At 44.0% G+C, this 17,675-nt stretch overlaps 5 protein-coding genes across 12 annotated transcripts; 3 read left to right on the forward strand and 2 right to left on the reverse strand.

Moving 5' to 3' along the window:
* Window positions 1-579: 579 nt before the first annotated feature.
* Window positions 580-5,829, forward strand: LOC105191870 (methyltransferase-like 26). Of its 2 annotated transcripts, none has more exons than XM_019845421.2 (3): window positions 580-762; window positions 4,428-4,515; window positions 4,796-5,829. In XM_019845421.2, the coding sequence occupies exons 2-3, from the start codon at window positions 4,484-4,486 to the stop codon at window positions 5,481-5,483; spliced, it is 720 nt and encodes a 239-aa protein (XP_019700980.1). In that variant the 5' UTR covers window positions 580-762; window positions 4,428-4,483; the 3' UTR covers window positions 5,484-5,829. The 2 variants fall into 2 exon arrangements, with proteins under 2 accessions (XP_019700980.1, XP_011153910.1); XM_011155608.3 differs by having other exon boundaries at window positions 580-757.
* Window positions 587-4,303, forward strand: LOC105191869 (dnaJ homolog subfamily C member 21). 4 transcript variants are annotated; one of them, XM_025299246.1, is made up of 2 exons: window positions 587-762; window positions 1,144-4,303. In XM_025299246.1, the coding sequence occupies exon 2, from the start codon at window positions 1,326-1,328 to the stop codon at window positions 3,348-3,350; it is 2,025 nt and encodes a 674-aa protein (XP_025155031.1). In that variant the 5' UTR covers window positions 587-762; window positions 1,144-1,325; the 3' UTR covers window positions 3,351-4,303. The 4 variants fall into 4 exon arrangements, with proteins under 4 accessions (XP_025155031.1, XP_011153909.1, XP_019700979.1 ...); XM_011155607.2 differs by having other exon boundaries at window positions 605-762; window positions 1,255-4,303; XM_019845420.2 differs by having other exon boundaries at window positions 622-757; window positions 1,255-4,303.
* On the reverse strand, window positions 5,798-9,002 carry LOC105191872 (ATPase WRNIP1). 3 transcript variants are annotated; one of them, XM_011155610.3, is made up of 6 exons: window positions 8,819-9,002; window positions 8,018-8,436; window positions 7,461-7,649; window positions 6,524-7,385; window positions 6,062-6,283; window positions 5,798-5,968 (listed from the first exon to the last, which is right to left on the reverse strand). In XM_011155610.3, the coding sequence occupies exons 2-6, from the start codon at window positions 8,321-8,323 to the stop codon at window positions 5,859-5,861; spliced, it is 1,689 nt and encodes a 562-aa protein (XP_011153912.2). In that variant the 5' UTR covers window positions 8,324-8,436; window positions 8,819-9,002; the 3' UTR covers window positions 5,798-5,858. The 3 variants fall into 3 exon arrangements, with proteins under 3 accessions (XP_011153912.2, XP_011153913.2, XP_011153914.2); XM_011155611.2 differs by lacking the exon at window positions 8,819-9,002 and adding an exon at window positions 8,793-8,809; XM_011155612.3 differs by lacking the exon at window positions 8,819-9,002 and adding an exon at window positions 8,610-8,784.
* Window positions 8,997-14,384, forward strand: rt (Protein O-mannosyltransferase rt). Of its 2 annotated transcripts, none has more exons than XM_011155615.3 (8): window positions 8,997-9,188; window positions 9,301-9,437; window positions 9,974-10,179; window positions 10,774-11,075; window positions 11,395-11,569; window positions 11,653-12,745; window positions 13,090-13,403; window positions 13,483-14,384. In XM_011155615.3, exons 2-8 carry the CDS (start codon window positions 9,318-9,320, stop codon window positions 13,667-13,669), a joined length of 2,397 nt encoding a protein of 798 aa, XP_011153917.1. In that variant the 5' UTR covers window positions 8,997-9,188; window positions 9,301-9,317; the 3' UTR covers window positions 13,670-14,384. The 2 variants fall into 2 exon arrangements, with proteins under 2 accessions (XP_011153917.1, XP_011153918.1); XM_011155616.3 differs by having other exon boundaries at window positions 9,110-9,188; window positions 9,273-9,437.
* Window positions 14,385-14,413: 29 nt separating this feature from the next.
* Window positions 14,414-17,494, reverse strand: LOC105191868 (uncharacterized). Its single transcript, XM_011155606.3, has 5 exons — window positions 16,991-17,494; window positions 15,851-16,746; window positions 15,382-15,759; window positions 15,121-15,300; window positions 14,414-14,735 (listed from the first exon to the last, which is right to left on the reverse strand). The coding sequence occupies exons 2-5, from the start codon at window positions 16,742-16,744 to the stop codon at window positions 14,571-14,573; spliced, it is 1,617 nt and encodes a 538-aa protein (XP_011153908.1). The 5' UTR covers window positions 16,745-16,746; window positions 16,991-17,494; the 3' UTR covers window positions 14,414-14,570.
* Window positions 17,495-17,675: the final 181 nt, after the last annotated feature.

Below are 17,675 nucleotides of genomic sequence, written 5' to 3' on the forward strand. Positions count from 1 at the left end.
TTTAAAAGTATTCTCCAATCATGAACATTTGCTCTTGAGTGGAAGTGGAGCAGTTTTCTCGGCTGAACGTGAACCAATGGTTGCGTTTAACTAAATCCAAGAGTATGCACCAATCAAATTAACAAATTTTACAACAGTTGCAAAACAGTTTTCTTTAGGTGCGTTCGGAGAGCGCACTTTTAGCGCCATAAGTGTACTTTGTCCTTGTTTAATTTTCAGTAAGTTAAGCCAGCGGCACACGGTGCTTGTTTTCGTGCTGGATTGCTTGCTGGATTAAAATACTGCGTTCTGATTGGTGCATTTCCGAAGATGGATGGAAATGCACCAATCAGAACGCAGTATTTTCATCCAGCAAGCAATCCAGCACAATAACAAGCACCGTGTGCTGCTGACTTTACATCCTTACATATTCTATAGTATTCTCTCCCCTCGGATGAGAAATTGGAACGCAATTGAACGTAACTTGCCCGTAATGATGAATGTACCCGTTCAACGTTCGACAAGTTTAGATCTTTCAGTTATGATGTGATATTGCTTGTATACCTGAAAGCTGAAGAATGTGGTAAAGTGAAGAGATAATCATATGATTTCACGTTCTTATGAAAAAGCGGCAAGGAGCCATTATATCAAATCGTATTCCTCAGGCGAGAGGAACGGTCACCGTCGTTTTTAATTATTATTATACCACGAGATTTAGACTGCACCACAATTATAACTACGAACAAATTTGTCAACGGAGGAAACTGTAACCATCAAGGTGAGGTAAGGACACTTCTTGAGTTACTAGAAATATTATCAATAAGTTGAAATTAATAATTAAAATTTCGAGCAGTTTTCGTATGTCGCCAGCCCGGATAAACTACTTTATAAGTAACTGCGGCGATGAAGCTGGGTGGCATCTCGGTTTAAAATAATTTACGAGCTCATTGCATATATTGCGTTAATCAAATTGCGGAATTTTGCGAATTCTAACAAATTCGTATTTAGTGACGCAATGAATCGTATAGTTTGTAATATTCAACAAATAGATATCTAATCGATATCGATGTGCATTTGCAAAAGATTTAAGAGTTACATTGAATTTCTTTTCGAATACTTGGAACATCTTCTAACAGTATGTACTGTTCTTTGTTCCTCTTACAGATTTTGTCAGACTGCAAGCTAATACGATGAGAAGAAACTGAACCAATAAGCTCCTAAATCATTTTGAACCACCTGCTTGATTTCATGGTTTAACAGTGTAAATCCTTTTAGCTTGCAGTTTGTGGTGTAAGAGTAAGGGAAATTGTGTCTGGCGATTGTGTGTAATCGTACACAGCTTTACAATGAAATGTCATTATGAAGTACTAGGCGTCACTAGAAACGCCACATACGACGATATAAAAGCTGCATATAGAAGGCTGGCATTAACATGGCATCCAGACAAAAACCTGAGTAATCCAGATGAAGCTAAGAAACAGTTCCAACGCATCAAGCAAGCATGGGACGTACTTGGTGATCCTCATGAGCGAACCTGGTATGACAATCACCGAGAAGCAATACTGAAGGGTACAACGGAGGATTACAAGGATGACTCCATCAATCTTTTCTCATACTTCACCACCATGTGTTTTGAGGGTTATGGAGATGACGAGAATGGTTTCTATACTGTGTACCGCAAAGTCTTTGAGAAATTAGTTGAGGAAGATGCAGAGTTTACCAGGGACAGCGAGTCGGAAGAGGAAATGCCTGGCTTCGGAAACTCTCAGAGCTCGTACGAGGAGGTAGTGCACAATTTTTACGCCTACTGGCAAAGTTACAGTACCAAGAGATCCTTTGCCTGGCTGAACCCATACGACTTGAGAAACGCCGCGAACCGTCGCGTGTTTCGTCTCGCTGAAAAGGAGAATCGGAAGGTGCGCGACAAGGCCAGGCGCGAGAGGAACGAACAGGTGCGCAATCTGGTTGCCTTCGTTCGCAAGCGCGACAAGCGCGTACAGGCTCATGCAGCGAAACTTGCGGAGCGCGCTCGTGAAAACGCCCGCAAAGTGGAGGAGCGTAAAAAGGTACAGGTACTGGAGCGGCAAAAGCTTCTGCGTGACCATACGGAGTCCGAATGGTCTAAGTTCTCGAACATCGAGGCGGAACTGAGGAAGATCGAGGCGACCCTCGGTGACGACAGTGACGACAATGACATGGACGACAACAAGACGCTCTATTGCATCGTCTGTAACAAGATCTTCAAGACGCACAAGGCTTACATGAATCACGAAAACTCGCGAAAACATAAGGAGAACTTCAGCATACTAGAGGCCTCTATAACGAAAGACGATAAGCAGTTTCATAGCAGTAGCAGTTCCCAAGAGTTTAACTCATCGAGTACAGAGTCAACAGCGCCGAGTAAGTCCAAGTTGGCTACTGACTCGCAGATGCCTGATTTTTTGTTAGATTCTGAAAATAACACGAGGGAACATGATAATGAAGAGGACAACGAGGACACCTCCCACGATGAACTCAACTCGGGCGATGAAAAAGACTTGAAAGACTGTCAGTCAACCACGCCGAATGAGCCAAAGTTGGCCACTGATTCGCAGGTGCCCGACTTCTTGATGAATCCTCCCGAGAACGACACAAAGGAACCTGACAATAAGGATAATGACGACACTTCTCACGACGAACTGATTTCGGACGATGAGGAGAATCCGAAAGACTGTCAGTCAGCGAACGAGAAGAAGGAGATAAACGATGAAGATGTTCCGTTAACTGAAAGATCTCGGATGAATTACAACTGCTTCTTATGTCTGTCCGAGAGCGGAAAAGAAGATAAGGCTGTAACTTCCAAGGACGAGCTGATGTCTGATCAGGAGGCAGCAGCCAGCTCGGATTGTCAGAAGAAAAAGAAGAAGAACAGGAGGAGGAGGAAGAAGAACGTACTGAATCCTAATCCCGTGCCGAATGTCAATGATGACGACAATACAGAGAGTATTAACGAAGACATGTGGTTTAAGTCGAAGAAACAGCGCAAGAAGTTGCAGCAACGAAAGACAGCGATGACTAAACACGAGAAAAGTAACACGCGATCACGCGACGGGGAGAAACAGGAAGCCGAGGGCAATAGCAAGTTGAAGACAGAAGCCAAATCTAGCAATGTAAATGAAACGGTTTCCAGTAAGAAGAAAAGCAAAAAGAAGGATGAAGCAGATAGCAAAGTGGGAAATGACTCGACGTCATTAGATTTTCTTCAATTATTCATGAAGAAAAAAAGGGACAATGTATGGAGGGACGAGGATAGTGTATATACTAACATGGAGGTAGTTATGGACTTTGGCGGTTTGTCGCCTCCTCTCGTGCAAGTTGGTCCTTTTCAATAGGAAGGACTCAAAGTACCTTAACAAAACCGCATTATTCTACTCCTCCGATCTCTGTATATGATGTAAAACTATATTTATAAATAAACCCATCAGAGAAGAAAGAACTGTATAAAAGCGAAATGCATTTTGGGCAGAAGGAATTGTTGGAACTGAGTTAAATATCAATTGTAAATTTATTGTTACAGGGACTCGTTATTGTTACATGGACTCGATATCACTCAAATTATCTAGATTTATAATATCATTTTTTTCTTCCTTTTTGTAACTAAAGAGAGGTTGTTTTCATCGAATACAAATAACTTACTGCTTCTTAAGTGGCATGAAAAAAATAGTTTTGTCCAATAGATATACACATACAACAGATTTGTAGCATTACTGACGCGCACACACATACATACACACGCACGCACACATTGTACGTGTAATGTGTATTGTATAAAGTCAAGTCTAGCAAAAGCATCAAAATAAATTTAGTATTAATTTAATGGCATTGTATTTATTGGTCGGCGTGATAATTTATAATAAAGTTGCTCGTATGTTTGTGAAAATATACTTGACTTTATACATATAACAACACAGTACATATATACATACAATATATATATATATATATATGCACACGCACACACCATATATATATATATATATTGTATACATTGTATATATATGCGCATTATATGTTCCTATGCATACTCCATAAGGTCAAGTCTGACAGAAGCATTGAAATAACTTGATCATTTTAGACTGATTAATGGTGCTAAGATAGTTAGCTCCTTTACGATAATTATATCTATCAGAAAACAGAGACTTATTAAATGAATATGTTACAGTGGAAGAAATGAAAATTAAAATATCTCACAACCTTTGCACGTATGTATAAGTAACTTTATTCATGTAATAAATTATCATGTCTGCCAATAAACATAATGGCATTAGATGTCATTGAATTAATATCCGACTTATTTTTATTTACAAAACCATCCGCTTCCCAAAATTAACTGTCTTATTTTTCTCACTCGCCAATTTGTAAAGAAGTATATTTATACAAATAAGAAATGTATAATTCACATTTTTCAGGGCATGCGCGATTCCTTGCCATAAATAATAATATCACGGCTAGCATGACGTAGAAAATGAATATCATTCATTACGCTGCTAATCACAGGTGAGATTCGTACAACTTTTCACTTATGACCACTTCGTTGAATATAGTGAAACATTTAATTTCAAAGTGGTGTTTACATCGCGTTTTTAATGGCAAAAGGATAAGATAAACAAGATAGAAAGATGCTTTAATAAACTCCGCAGAAACTTGTCTCACGCCACTTTGTATTGCACAGTCGATGTTCGAATCTCGTACATATTGAACTTTTCAAGAGATATCACGCGATACTGTACAAGCGTCTGCAGGCTTTTTAAATAAGTGAAGCTGTGATTTCTTCAAGGTCGCACACTATGGCCGTCGAAAAGCTCGTTTACCCTGCGGCGGAACGCAATAAGAACCCGATACTGTCAGTACTGAAACGATACATCCAGCCTGGCGCCAATCAGACCTGCCTGGAGATATCCTCCGGCTCGGGCCAACACGTGGCGCATTTCGCGCCGCATTTCCCACACGTCACATTTTACCCATCGGAGTATGAGTCGCATCTGCTGGGCAGCATCGGTGCGCACGCAAACGGATACTCGAACATAAGGAAGCCCATGCTGATCGACATCACGACGGATTTCCGACTGTGGGGTAACGGCATCTTCAAGCCGAACAGTTTGGACTACATATACAACGCGAACATGATGCACATCTCGCCGTATCAATGCACCATCGGCTTGTTCAGGAACGCGGGTCAATTGCTGAAGAACAACGGACTGCTGATAACATACGGGCCATACGCCTGCGACAATATGATCTACCCGGAGAGTAACGTGAGATTCCACAACTCGCTAAAATCGCAAAACCCCGAGTGGGGTTTGCGAGATATAAAGGACCTGAAGCAGTTGGCCGCGAAAAACGATATAAATATCGTGGAAATCGTGGACATGCCTGCTTCTAATAAGACGATTATTTGGAAGAAATACATGAATAAAATAGGTGAAAACCTATCTTCAACGGATGGCAAAAGTGCCAAGACTTAGGCTATATGCGCGAGAGATACAAGCTTAAATGTATAGATCAGTTTTTATGTAGAATCAGTATTGAGATATTCTTTTCGGTTGCACGCATGGCCGCAATTTTGGACACGCTTTGTAATATTTCTGTAACTCACTATACATATATTCAGTATTATCGTTAAAAGTATCTCTCATTTACAAGATTTATATAATTATTAACAATTATGTATACACATATATAGTTACAATTTACTTTATATAAGTATATTTACACCGCTTAAAGTTTTAGTCCCTGAGAGATCTGTTTTTAAATACGAGACTTATAAGACAAAATATATCCTCTCGCGCACTGACGCAACATCACATCGAACAAAGTGTGACATTAATCGCGGTATCATTTCACATTGAATTATCATCGTCTCCGAAGAAATCCAAGTCTTCCAGGCCTTCCGGTAAATAATTTAATCCGGAATCTTCCTTATATCTCATGTTGTATCCCTTACCGTATCCTGAAGAAGAATAAACTCAGTTTATTGAGAGCACATGTGCTTAATTAAAAAGAGAATAAAGAGAATGGAGCGAATAGAGCATAAAATATTTACCCAGATCTTTCATGAGTTTCGTGGGGGCATTCCTCAAGTGCAAGGGTACCCCTGGTTGCGGACCTTTATGCTCAGCTACCGCTCGCTGCGCAGCTCTAAGCGCATCCTCCATCAGTCTAGACTTTGGTGCTCTCGCTAAGTACGTTGTGCACTGCGCCAGAAGTACGTCGCATTCTGGCATGCCGATCATTTTGCAACCGTGCATGGTATGTACCGCGATACCTGCAAACAGTATTATTCGCAAACTTAAATATTGTTGACATAAACTTGACCAAGTTTCACATCTAAAAAATTTACATGCAAGCGTTCTCCATCATAAATAATTGTATATTCCGCAAAAATCATGTGTGTGTGTGTGTGTGCATAAATCATGCCACATACTATTGAGAACTATACTTTATAATACAATCATTAAAAAATGTACTTTATATGCTTTATTCTTACAAATAAAAATTTGCTAACCGAGAGCTTTCGGGTCGGCCAAGCCGACGTCCTCACTAGCCATCCTCACTAATCTGCGCGCGATATAGACCGGATCCTCACCGCCGGAAATCATTCTGGTTAACCAGTATAGCGAAGCATTTTCGTCGCTGGCTCTGACAGACTTGTGCAATGCGGAGATCATGTCGTAATGTTGGTCGCCCTTCTTGTCGTACAACATGTGTGTTTTCTTCAGACTCTCTTTCACGTCACCTAATGTTATTATTGCGGGCTTCGGTGAGTCTTCTTGGTTCGGTACTTTAGACCGCACCGCCATTTCCAGTCCTCCCAATGCTATTCGAGCGTCACCGTCGCAAGTGCCGGCCAACCATTCTAATGTCGGTCCGTCTACGATGAATTTCGTGTCAGAGGATGGTTCTCCTAAGATTCTGCCTTCCTCCATCGACGTGCTCTCTTTCCTGGCGTTGTTCCCCATGGTCTCATCCTTCTCAGGCAAGTAAGTTACACCGTTCAGCGAGGTCACCGCGCGCCTCAAGATCGACACCAGATTCGAGATGGATAATTTGTGTAAAACTGTCACCCTACATCGGCTCAACAGTGCAGAGTTCAAGCTGAACGAGGGATTCTCCGTCGTAGCGCCGATCAGAGTGATGGATCCCGACTCGACGTGCGGCAGGAACACGTCCTGCTGCATCTTGTTGAACCTGTGTATCTCGTCCATGAACACTATCGTGCGCTGCGCGTACTTTACATGATTAGCGGCAACACTTATGACTTCCTTCACTTCTTGGACACCAGCCATCGCCGCGGAGAGCTTGACGTAACGTAGCTTATGACTCGCATCGTTCTTGCATCTATGCGCAATTACATTAGCTAAAGATGTCTGAAAAGAAAATAAATGAATGTACATTCTGTGTGCATTTGCAGATATTATCAGAAACATGGATGCAATAAGTACCTTGCCACATCCAGGTGGACCCCAGAGAATCATATTAGGTATCTCCCCCTTTTGTAAGAGTTCTGAGAGCATTGTATGAGGTCCAAGGATATGTTCCTGACCAACAAAATTCAAGAGCGATGTGGGTCTCATCTGTTCTGCGAGAGGTATATGTTCATTCTTGCTTAATTTCTTATTCCCATTGTATGTCTGTAAATAAATATTTGTTTTGTAAAATGTAACAATTAAAACTGTCACTTTTAACTATACCTTTCTCGCATTATAATGCACAAAAAATTTATCATGTATAGAAAAACTGATTACTATAATTTAATCCTCGGTGAGCTATTATAGCATTAACTAAAATGTTCATTTATCTTGTTAGAAACGGATCAATTTTCTACTTATTCTTGAAAAAGAAAATTTATGAAATAGCAATCCCCTTACAAATATAGTTAAAACTGTATATTCAATGCAAAATTAAAATAGAAATTAAAATTGGATCCGACAGCTCAATGAAAAATAAAGCACAATATATTTCTGTTGTTTAATTCTGCTAATAAACAAAACACACTAACAGTTACACTTTTCGGTGACATAACATCTTGAACATCTCTGATATCCTCCTCGTTTCTTTGGACATCCTGCGTGGAAAACTGCTCCAAGGAACTCTTTCTCTTCACAGCCACCAGATTATTTTTTTTTGCGCTCGTTGGTCTCAATACTTTACTTTTCTTAGCGATGGGACTCGAATCCTTCAGCAAGGCTGTAGTTTCATCCGCTGCGGACTCATTCAGGAACAAGCACTTGCTGGCGTGGGACTCGATGACGGAGAAAGCGAACTCCTTGCCGCATATCGGGCACGGCATCTTGTTATCATCCATGTTTACAGCCGAGAAATTGCAACGTACGATTCCGAATTTCTCCCCTTTATTCGAAGGTCATCAGCGCTCGAAAGTACCGTCGTGGTGAAGACGTAGCGTGAATCGCAAACAAACTGCGGAAAAATGTGCAACAATGACTTCATTCATTCACTCATTCATTCAATATATGGCTCTGAGCAGAGTTATTACACTCCTTTTCCTACGCTAATCACAACGATTTTGGAAATAAAAGAGAAACAGGGACAACGTGTACGCAGTCCCCAAAATCAAAAATATGCGTAGTTACAGAAATCACATCCAACCACCACGGAGGCGAACAAAAGACTGTGCGACAAAGACGAGACAACCGAGAAATCACACAAGGACGACACACCGTGCCGGTTCTAAAGCAACAAGTATATCGCGATTCGACGAGATTGCCGCGCGATGCGCAGAACGTGTGAGCAGCGAGGATCCTCGGAGACGGTACCGTTATGTCAAACTCGGCATGCTAACCTAAACAGCCGCTCCTGTCGGTGTGAGCGCGAGGAAAAGCGCGATCCGGCTTCGCGCGCGCGTAATCTTTGACCCTTCGTCTCAGACGAATCGCCGCGCGATTTTCAATCGCGTCGATAGTCACGAGTGATCGGTCAAGCTGGCGAGCAGGCGTTCAGGAAAGAAGGTCCCGCGTGGCTCCCGAGGATCTCCGGCAGCGGGACGCGCAGCGCGTTAAAGGGGCACGCCGGAGCGGCGAGCGGACGCTGACGTGGAGTGCTTGATCAAGTTTGCGCAGGTGTCTTCCCTTTAAACTTTAAAACGACCGACGGACCACGCACTGGTGAAAGAGTAGTGCCGCATTCTTGCGAAACACAACCACGACGGTGAGGTGAGCGAGAGCGAGGAATCGTGGCGGACGCGAAACAGCGCGCGGCCGGCCGACGGAGCATTCTCTAGTTTATCCGCTGCGCAGATTTGCGACCGTGCGTGCCTTCCCGTAGATTTCTCGGCCTCAACAATGACAATGGAAGTGCGCCGCAGGCGAGCGAGACTGCAGACCGACGGCAAGCTCAGCGGGAATTTGGAATGCGACGCCGACGCGACGGCCGACCGCTCGAGGATCGTCCAACGAGACGAGGTGAGCCGTGCGCAGCTCATGTAAATCCCGGCGAACGTCTCGAGGGATTTAAAATACGAATAAGTTGGGAGCGAGGAGCGGAAAGAAGGATTCGGAGTGCACCGAGACGTCTGTTTTCGTTTTTTTTCTTCGAAACTTGCGATTGTTACAAATAGTTCGGCATTTGAGGATTCGCGTTGATGATCTTTTTATGTTACAATCTATCTCGTTTGTTCTTTTCGCAATTATGTGGGAACAGCTTTGTCGGCACTTTCGTACCGTCGAGAATTGAAAGTGGCACGCCCGCGGATTTTTAAATTTTTAAATGTTTAAAGTCGACTGTCAAACTCCGAAATTGCGGGTAGATAGTGGCGCGTTTTCGGCTGATTTTAAGTCGGTTTTATTTTTTTATATACTTCACCAGAAAGAGAATTTAACGAGGAATTAACTCTGAAATAAAATGAATTATAATTAAACTAAGAATTTTATTTGTACGAAGGGAAAATTAATTTACACATCCCCGGTTAAGACGAATTTGATCGACGATCTCGTTGCAGGGAGATGGAGAAGCTGCCTCGGACACTTTGGTGAAAAGTAACAAAACAAATCGATCGAATTCCATCGAGTCGAAGAAACTTTTGACAAAAGACGCGATTCGCGCTCGGATCAGAATCAGCCTGGAGATCGACTTGATAGCGGTGATCTTGTTAATCACAGGCATTTGTACTCGCCTTTATCGTCTGGAGGAACCACGCAGTATAGTGTAAGTGTGCATATAATTTTGTGAGAGATATAATATACACGGTGTCGTGAAAGAGCAGTTCATGACTCATAATTGATGCTTTCATTGATCATATCATTAAGATGATACGGAGATATCGGCACTCGTGCCGATATATCCCAATTTCCTTATCTTGTATAACAAGTAATTATATAATTCGTCCGTCAATCATCGATCTGTGAATACGTCAGAATTTATATGACATTAAACTACCTAATCAATTATAAATACACGATTATTTAATTAATTATATATATATATTAATTGCCATTAACATATGATTACACGGTGTTTCATCTTAAATATCCGCCTAAAATATTTGGAAAAAAATACATCGAAAAAACGTTTGAGATGAAAGGTTCTGAGAGAACAATAAAACGGATATTTTAGACGAGTATTTAAAATGAGTCACCTTGTATCATCGAGGATTTATAATTAACATAATCTAGAGCGAGATTAACGTCCATTACGTCTTGCTTCTGGCATCTTTAATCCGTTTTAGTGGTGTATGATAGAGCGACGGTGACTTCGGTCGCTACATCTGTAACATTATTCATCGTAATCAACTTTTCGCAGCTTCGACGAGCTGCATTACGGCAGGTACGTCGGGTTGTACATGAAGAAGACATTCTTCTTCGACTCCCACCCGCCTCTGGGGAAGCAACTGATCTCCGCGGCGGCATACCTCGCGGGCTTCGACGGGCAGTTCAAGTTCGACAGGATCGGCAGTCCTTACGACGAAGCGGTTCCTTTGTACGCGCTACGTCTGATACCAGCGATATGCGGCAGTCTGCTGATCCCCACGGGATATCACCTCGTTCTGGAGCTGGGCCTGAGACAATGGGCGGCGGCGATCGGTGGAATCTTACTGTTACTCGGTAATTTTCTCTCCCAGATTAGAAAGTGCATTGCATAAGATTCTTCACGCGACTGTGACGCGCCTTCGCCTGCCCTCGTCACCTTCTTAAATTAAAAGCATAACACTGATATGAGATGCGATCACGTAAAAACGCAACGCGATTCGCGTGATTAAAATCAAGTTTGTTGAACACCATCGCTGCGCTAGATTGTTACGCTCGTCCTGGAGATTATTTTTTATCTTGAAATTTAGCTGAGATTATTGTATTTAGTCTTGTCACTGCGATCCTGTAACGCACGCACCCTGTCCGACTGATTGCACGTATTGCTATATTTTAGACAATGCGTTGTTGACGCAATCGAGGTTCATCCTGATGGAAAGTATCTTGATGCAATTCTCGCTGCTTGGTTTGTTGTGTATCTTGAAGTTTCGCAAGGTCATGGACCAGCCGACGTCCGTGTCTTGGTGGATATGGTTGACGTTAGGCACCGTGAACTTGACGTGTGCGCTGTGGTATGAGCTCGAACCCTCTTCTCGTCGTCTCTCCAGTTAATTACTCCCTACTCGTGTCGCATAACCGAAGCTTCTCTTTGCAGCGTAAAGTACGTCGGATTCTACTCCATGGTCCTCGCGATCTTCCTGATTGCTCGTGATTATTGGTCCCTGTTGCCGAGGAGGTCACTGTCGAACATGGTCTTGTGGCTCCACCTTCTGATAAGGCTTGTCGTGTTGATCGTCGTCATATCCACCGTGTACTTGAGTATATTTTACGTGCACCTAGCGATACTCTCCAAGGCAGGCCCGCACGACTCGGTGATGACCAGCGCATTCCAAGCGAGTCTAGAAGGAGGACTCGCCAGTATCACGAAGGGCCAGCCTTTGGAGGTGACGCACGGCTCGCAGATTACCCTCAGACACACGTACGGTAGAGCGTGCTGGCTGCATAGCCACAGCCACATGTATCCGTTGCGCTATCCTGATGGCCGCGGCAGCTCTCATCAGCAACAGGTCACGTGTTACTCATTCAAGGACGTCAACAACTGGTGGATCGTGAAGAGACCGGACCGAAACGACTTGGTGGTGACGAAACCCAGCGAGCCGATCCATCATGGCGACGTGATCCAACTGGTGCACGGGATCACCAGTAGAGCGTTGAACTCCCATGACGTGGCGGCACCGATGACGCCGCAGAGCCAAGAAGTGTCCTGTTACATCGATTACAATGTATCGATGCCGGCGCAGAACCTCTGGCGCGTAGAAATCGCAAACCGGGATCAGTCCGGCGACGCGTGGCATGCTATTCAGAGCCAGGTGCGGCTGATACACATGCACGTGAACGCGGAGTTCGCGCTCAAATTCAGCGGCAGGCAGCTGCCCGATTGGGGCTTCAATCAACATGAGGTAGTCGCGGACCGCTTGGCAGATCAGAGTAACTCAATCTGGAACGTCGAGGAGCACCGGTACACCAAGAGCGAGGATCAGAAGCAGCGCGAGCGCGAGCTGATCAGCGCGGAGATGATACCGCTGCAGGTGACTGCTCTGAGCTTCTGGGAGAAGTTCGCGGAACTGCAGGTCAAGATGCTGTTCAGCGGCCAAGAAGGCCAGAACAGCCACATGTACTCCAGCGGGCCACTCGAGTGGCCGCTAATGTCCCGGGGAATCGCATACTGGGTGTCCAATGACAGCAACGTGAGTCGATCGATCGATGCGTGTGAATTATAATTACACTTTACTCGTACATTGGAAAAGAAGCCTTTGAAAAGGAACTCGTTACCCTTTGAAGAAGAGAATTATTCGTTATCGTTATCGTTGGTCATCGACAGATAACGAGTCGTTAATTTCGTTACTAATGAAAAAAAGATAACGTCACTACGTCAAGTAGTTACTGAAAGAAAGTAACTAGTAACAGTAATGTGTTGCTTTCTAATTTTGATTTTACTGTTACACGATTACCAGTCCGTCGAGTTCTGTAAAGTAATGTTTGTCTATAAGCTAAGCTGATCGTCCTCATGTCGATTCTGATGTTCTTCCAGGCACAAGTACACCTCTTGGGGAACCTTGCGATTTGGTATTCCGGCACGACCTCGGTGATCGTGTACTCTACATTACTGGTATTTTATCTGATGAGGAGAAGGCGAAAATGCTTCGACATCGCTGAGGAGGAATGGGAAAAGTTCGTTAACAACGCTTACGTATTGTTAGCCGGATATTTTCTTCACTTTTTGCCATTCTTGTTCGTCGAACGAACTTTGTTTCTGCATCATTATTTGCCGGCTTTTGTTTTTAAAATTTTGTTAACAGCCGCCACGATCGACCATCTGTATTATCTGACCGAGTATATCCTCGAGTGAGTAACCTGCAAGGCCAAGTGCTATTCGACTCGGTAGAAAGTAAAAATGCAAGTAACTTGTCGCTTTCTATTTCAGCTCTCATCGTCCGTGGAGTGTTTTATTGTACGTCCTCAGATGCAGCACCTTCGTCTGGGTGCTGTTTGTCATCTATGTATTCAAGAAATTCATCGTACTTAGCTACGGGACGTTGGCTCTTAGCGCCAAGGATGTGATCAGACTGAGATGGAAAGATACCTGGGACTTCATTGTACATAAAACATGAAAGTTCGCCGTATTCGAAGGTGACAAAAAAACTCATTGTTACAAGAACAAAAAATATTTTTCATAGAAATGCTATGCGTCGTTTAAATGAATGAAATTGACGAAATTGACGAATTAACGTGATTTTATAACGAATTAACGTGATTTTATAAAGAAATTTAACGAATGTTACTGCGTCTAACGTATGAGAAAATATTTTTTTATATGAAAAACGATAAAAGAATGCCACAAAAATAGAAAGTATGTAAATATATATAGCGATAATCTCTTGATATCGTAGAGTTAAACATAAGTGCTCACATAGAGAGAGACTGACTCTATTTTATAAAATCTTATGCATTTATTTAATCTTTAAGCTGTGAAAGTGGCAAACATACTTAAGAAAGTATATCGCAACTGTCATATATCTGCAACTAATAATTCGATGTATATTTTTTGAAATTTTTGTTGTAAATCTCTGGCAAATCTGATTAAGATATATATATTATAGAAGTTTTATCTGTAATTACTTTATACAAGTATCGAATTTTTTTTTGGGCAACAAATAATATATATCCTAAAGAAAATGAAAATATGAGAAAATGAATGTGCAATATGACATTTAATAAAGGCATTTAGACAGTAAAATCCAGGTTCTCCTTTCTGTACAATCGAAGTTGGTACTTGTCGTACGAGTTAAAAGAGAAAAGTTATTTGTATAGAATAAACCGTCTCTCTCGTAATGAACAAAACCAATAAATATATTTGTACAAATTTCTTTTCTGCAATTTTCATTAAAATTCTTGTGAGACAAACGAGATTCGAAAAATAATAGAATATAACAATAATACAAGAGATACAACGATAAAGAATACACTCTTATCACAAATTCAAAAGATTCATGTAGTTATTTCGACGTCGCGTTAATGATACGTAAAAACAATCGATCGAATGAGACCCTCGCGAATTGTGTGTGCACTGTTACCAACTCCGAACGAGAAGAATACGGAATCACAGGCCATGTTTTGGGTGCAGATCGCCACCGGATACCAGCCGACCTTATTAAATACCACGCCGACTCGATAAACCTGTTTAACAGAGCGACATTTGCGTATCAAGCTATCATATATTTGTACCTGCAATCAATCGAGCATTAAAAAACAAAAAGTAACGTTGGCGAAAGTTCCAGGCGTGTTTTCCTGTTGCACAAATTTTCAGACACCAATGTCGAGACACACGTCTAATTCTGGAAGATCTCACTTCAGCCTTTAAATACGAATATTTAAACTTCCAACATGGAATGTATGTATTTATTCGATATGTATGCACACACGCATATATTTTTTTATGTTGAAAGTTTAAATATTCGTACTTAGAAGTCGAAATAACAAGTATCCGAAGATCTCGGCATGTCTCGGCACTGGCACTTTTATCTCGACAATCGACTGAATCGTAGAGAAAACAATGACAAACCTTGTGCTTCTGGATGTAAACCGGTCGATTGAAAGTGATCTCTACGAGAGTACCAAAGTTCGCTTTGGTGGTGAAGTGCGTGTACGTAAGACGCGTGCCGTCGCAATCCAAGAGGTGGGCGTACAAGATCTCGGTGTAGGACGTATCGGGGTCCGCGGCATGAGCTCCGAAATTATTCGACTGTAATGAGAGAGAAATGTGAGTCACGTGCGAGCGACAGGCTGAGTGGTTATAATAAACGACATATGATTCGCGACTCACCGTCGCCGTGGCGATTTGCGTGGGAACCTGCACACCGGTCACACAAATATTTTTGTCCACGCTGAACGTGACGGAACAGTCGAGTACGTTCGTGTTTAAGCAGTCTGTCTGCTGCAATATTGATCGCAGGCAGTAATACTTGGTGCTCTCGCGTATGACTCCCTCGATGTTACCGGAGGAAGAGTTGTTGACAGGCAAGTTTCCAGAGTCCTTGTGCACGTCCACGTCCATCAGCGACGGCGAAGAACTTCGTACGGTGCTGCTGGACTCGCCGTGAGCTGGGAAGCCGTACTGCCGGGACATGCTCCAGTTGAAGTATATGTTGTCGCCGATTGAGCGTTCCAAGCCGAACGGTCGTTTCCTCTCTGAACCGATTTTCTGGAAGAGCACATCAGAATTTAATCAGATGAGCGTACATGGGAGGATAACAATTACCTCCTTAGAGAGAGAGACGAAATCTGCTACTTACCGACACACTCGCTATGCTCGTGGTCTGAGCCTTCACTGGTTTCACTCTGCTGTTCGAATTGGTGCAGAAACCTTCGGGCATGGGTGTCTTGTTGCCTGTGCACAGTAAATTCATCAATATAGCGAATGCCTCATCTTGGGTCAGCAAGGGAGACATCCCGGGCCCCTCTGCGAATTCCTGAGGTGTCAGACTCAGGAATCTGATCTTTGAGAGCGCGTCTCCGATGACAGACTTCAGCGATTTCCCATTAGCTATGTCGAGTGACTTCCTGGAGCACTCGGCTTTGGCCCATCGCTCCATTGCAGTGAACAATTCTATCTCCGAGGTAATTTGTAAATTATCCTGCTCTAATACTGTGACAAGCGTGCCCAGTTCCACATCCTCCCAAGTAGATTCCTTCAGCACCTCATTGGTCTTTGTGCATATGATCTGCAAACATCTGTCCAACAGTACAGGTTCCTCAAAGAGTTTGGCAAACTCATATGCTCTGCAGGCCTTCTTCGGCGAGAGATCAGACCACAGATACTTTGTGCACTCCTCCACTAAGCAAGGAAGCATATATTTCTTGGCGCAATAGCATAGTTCACAGGCCAGCTCGAAGGAGCCTAGTTCCACACGATCCGTATATATGTATTGCAAGAAGGCCTTAAACGCCTCAGGCTGTACATCTCTAATGGGTATCGGGTCATTCTTTTCAGCCATGCCACCGTAGAACATGGCTTCGAAGACTGGACTGGACATTGCCAGGAACAGCTTGTGGCCCTTGAGCGTCTGCTGATGGGGCTCTTGGCCCACAATGAAGTTGCAGTCCGACCATTGTCCAGTCTCCAGCAAGTACTGACCACGTTCCGAGAGCTTCTGCTTGTTACTCTGCCAGTCGCAAGGGAGTCCCATCTCTGTGCAATGTTGTATACGTACGTTGCTATATGAGATATACGCGTGTACACTCTGCCCCCAGCTGCGACGAGCTGTGACAACGCGGCCGCCGGGCACAAGACGACGCACACGAGAGCGTGCTTGTCGAGCCGTCAACACGTACCACGGTTGGTGATAGTCGACCGTCGAGGAGGCCGAATGTCGCCGTGAATCACGATGCTCGACTACGGCCCGGCTGACGGACAGACGTGCGTACGTACTCACCTATTTTCGCGTTTTCGCTATAAATACGCCGCGCGACATCAACGCTGGCCAAAAGCGACACGTAAACATAGGAGAGGTGAAGTAAGGGAAGAACGGCCGTCGCGGGGTCGCAGCGACACGCGGGAAAACCGGCCGCCTACCCTTCGCTCGAACGTCCTCGCCGTCGTGCGAACTGGCGAGTTCGCGCGAGGCACTTCGAGGAGAACGAACGAGTGCGCGCGCGCTCGATGGTGTTCCTCCTCGTCGTCGTCGTCGTCGTCGTCGTCACCGCCGCCTCGTTGTTATCGTTCTCACGTCGCCGCTCGTCGCTGCTCGTGATTGTGAGATCGCTACTCGACCGATTCACTGCACGTCAACGACATCGCGCTGCAGCACGTTACGCCATCTTATATGCAGCACTCATGACGAAGCCTCCCCTCTGCTTCCTTTCGCTGTCCCTTCCATCGCCGACGAGCGCTGCCTCGTAGCCGCTCGCGTCACGAGAGCGTCACGCTTTTCGACGGAGCGGTCGACGCGCTCCTCTCGTTCGCCGTGCCCGCTGACGATTCTCTACGACACTACGTGCTCTGTGGCCGTCGCCCCCTCGCTGGCGGCAACGCGCGACGCGACAGTCGCGAAGTCTACTCCGGCTGATTTCAGAGCGAAAACGTCCGCCGCGACGATCGATAATCTCGCTCGGTGAGAC

This window comes from Harpegnathos saltator, unplaced genomic scaffold (genome assembly GCF_003227715.2).
Source record: "Harpegnathos saltator strain DR-91 unplaced genomic scaffold, Hsal_v8.6 scaffold255, whole genome shotgun sequence".
NCBI classification, from domain to species: Eukaryota; Metazoa; Arthropoda; class Insecta; order Hymenoptera; family Formicidae; genus Harpegnathos; species Harpegnathos saltator.

What these genes read in the sequence shown, in the direction of transcription:
- LOC105191870 (XM_019845421.2), top strand. Translation starts at nt 4,484, where the DNA reads ATGAATATCATTCATTACGCTGCTAATCACAG. An exon ending in CATTACGCTGCTAATCACAG is followed by an intron (nt 4,516 to 4,795) that starts GTGAGATTCGTA and finishes GATTTCTTCAAG; the next exon opens with GTCGCACACTATGGCCGTCG.
- LOC105191869 (XM_025299246.1), top strand. Translation starts at nt 1,326, where the DNA reads ATGAAATGTCATTATGAAGTACTAGGCGTCACTAGAAACGCCACATAC.
- LOC105191872 (XM_011155610.3), bottom strand. Translation starts at nt 8,323, where the DNA reads ATGGATGATAACAAGATGCCGTGCCCGATATGCGGCAAGGAGTTCGCT. An exon ending in GTCCACCTGGATGTGGCAAG is followed by an intron (nt 7,386 to 7,460) that starts GTACTTATTGCA and finishes TTTTCTTTTCAG; the next exon opens with ACATCTTTAGCTAATGTAAT. An exon ending in GGCCGACCCGAAAGCTCTCG is followed by an intron (nt 6,284 to 6,523) that starts GTTAGCAAATTT and finishes TACTGTTTGCAG; the next exon opens with GTATCGCGGTACATACCATG.
- LOC105191868 (XM_011155606.3), bottom strand. Translation starts at nt 16,744, where the DNA reads ATGGGACTCCCTTGCGACTGGCAGAGTAACAAGCAGAAGCTCTCGGAA. An exon ending in CGAGCATAGCGAGTGTGTCG is followed by an intron (nt 15,760 to 15,850) that starts GTAAGTAGCAGA and finishes GTGCTCTTCCAG; the next exon opens with AAAATCGGTTCAGAGAGGAA. An exon ending in CGCAAATCGCCACGGCGACG is followed by an intron (nt 15,301 to 15,381) that starts GTGAGTCGCGAA and finishes CTCTCATTACAG; the next exon opens with TCGAATAATTTCGGAGCTCA.
- rt (XM_011155615.3), top strand. Translation starts at nt 9,318, where the DNA reads ATGACAATGGAAGTGCGCCGCAGGCGAGCGAGACTGCAGACCGACGGC. An exon ending in TGGAATCTTACTGTTACTCG is followed by an intron (nt 11,076 to 11,394) that starts GTAATTTTCTCT and finishes GCTATATTTTAG; the next exon opens with ACAATGCGTTGTTGACGCAA. An exon ending in GGGTGTCCAATGACAGCAAC is followed by an intron (nt 12,746 to 13,089) that starts GTGAGTCGATCG and finishes ATGTTCTTCCAG; the next exon opens with GCACAAGTACACCTCTTGGG.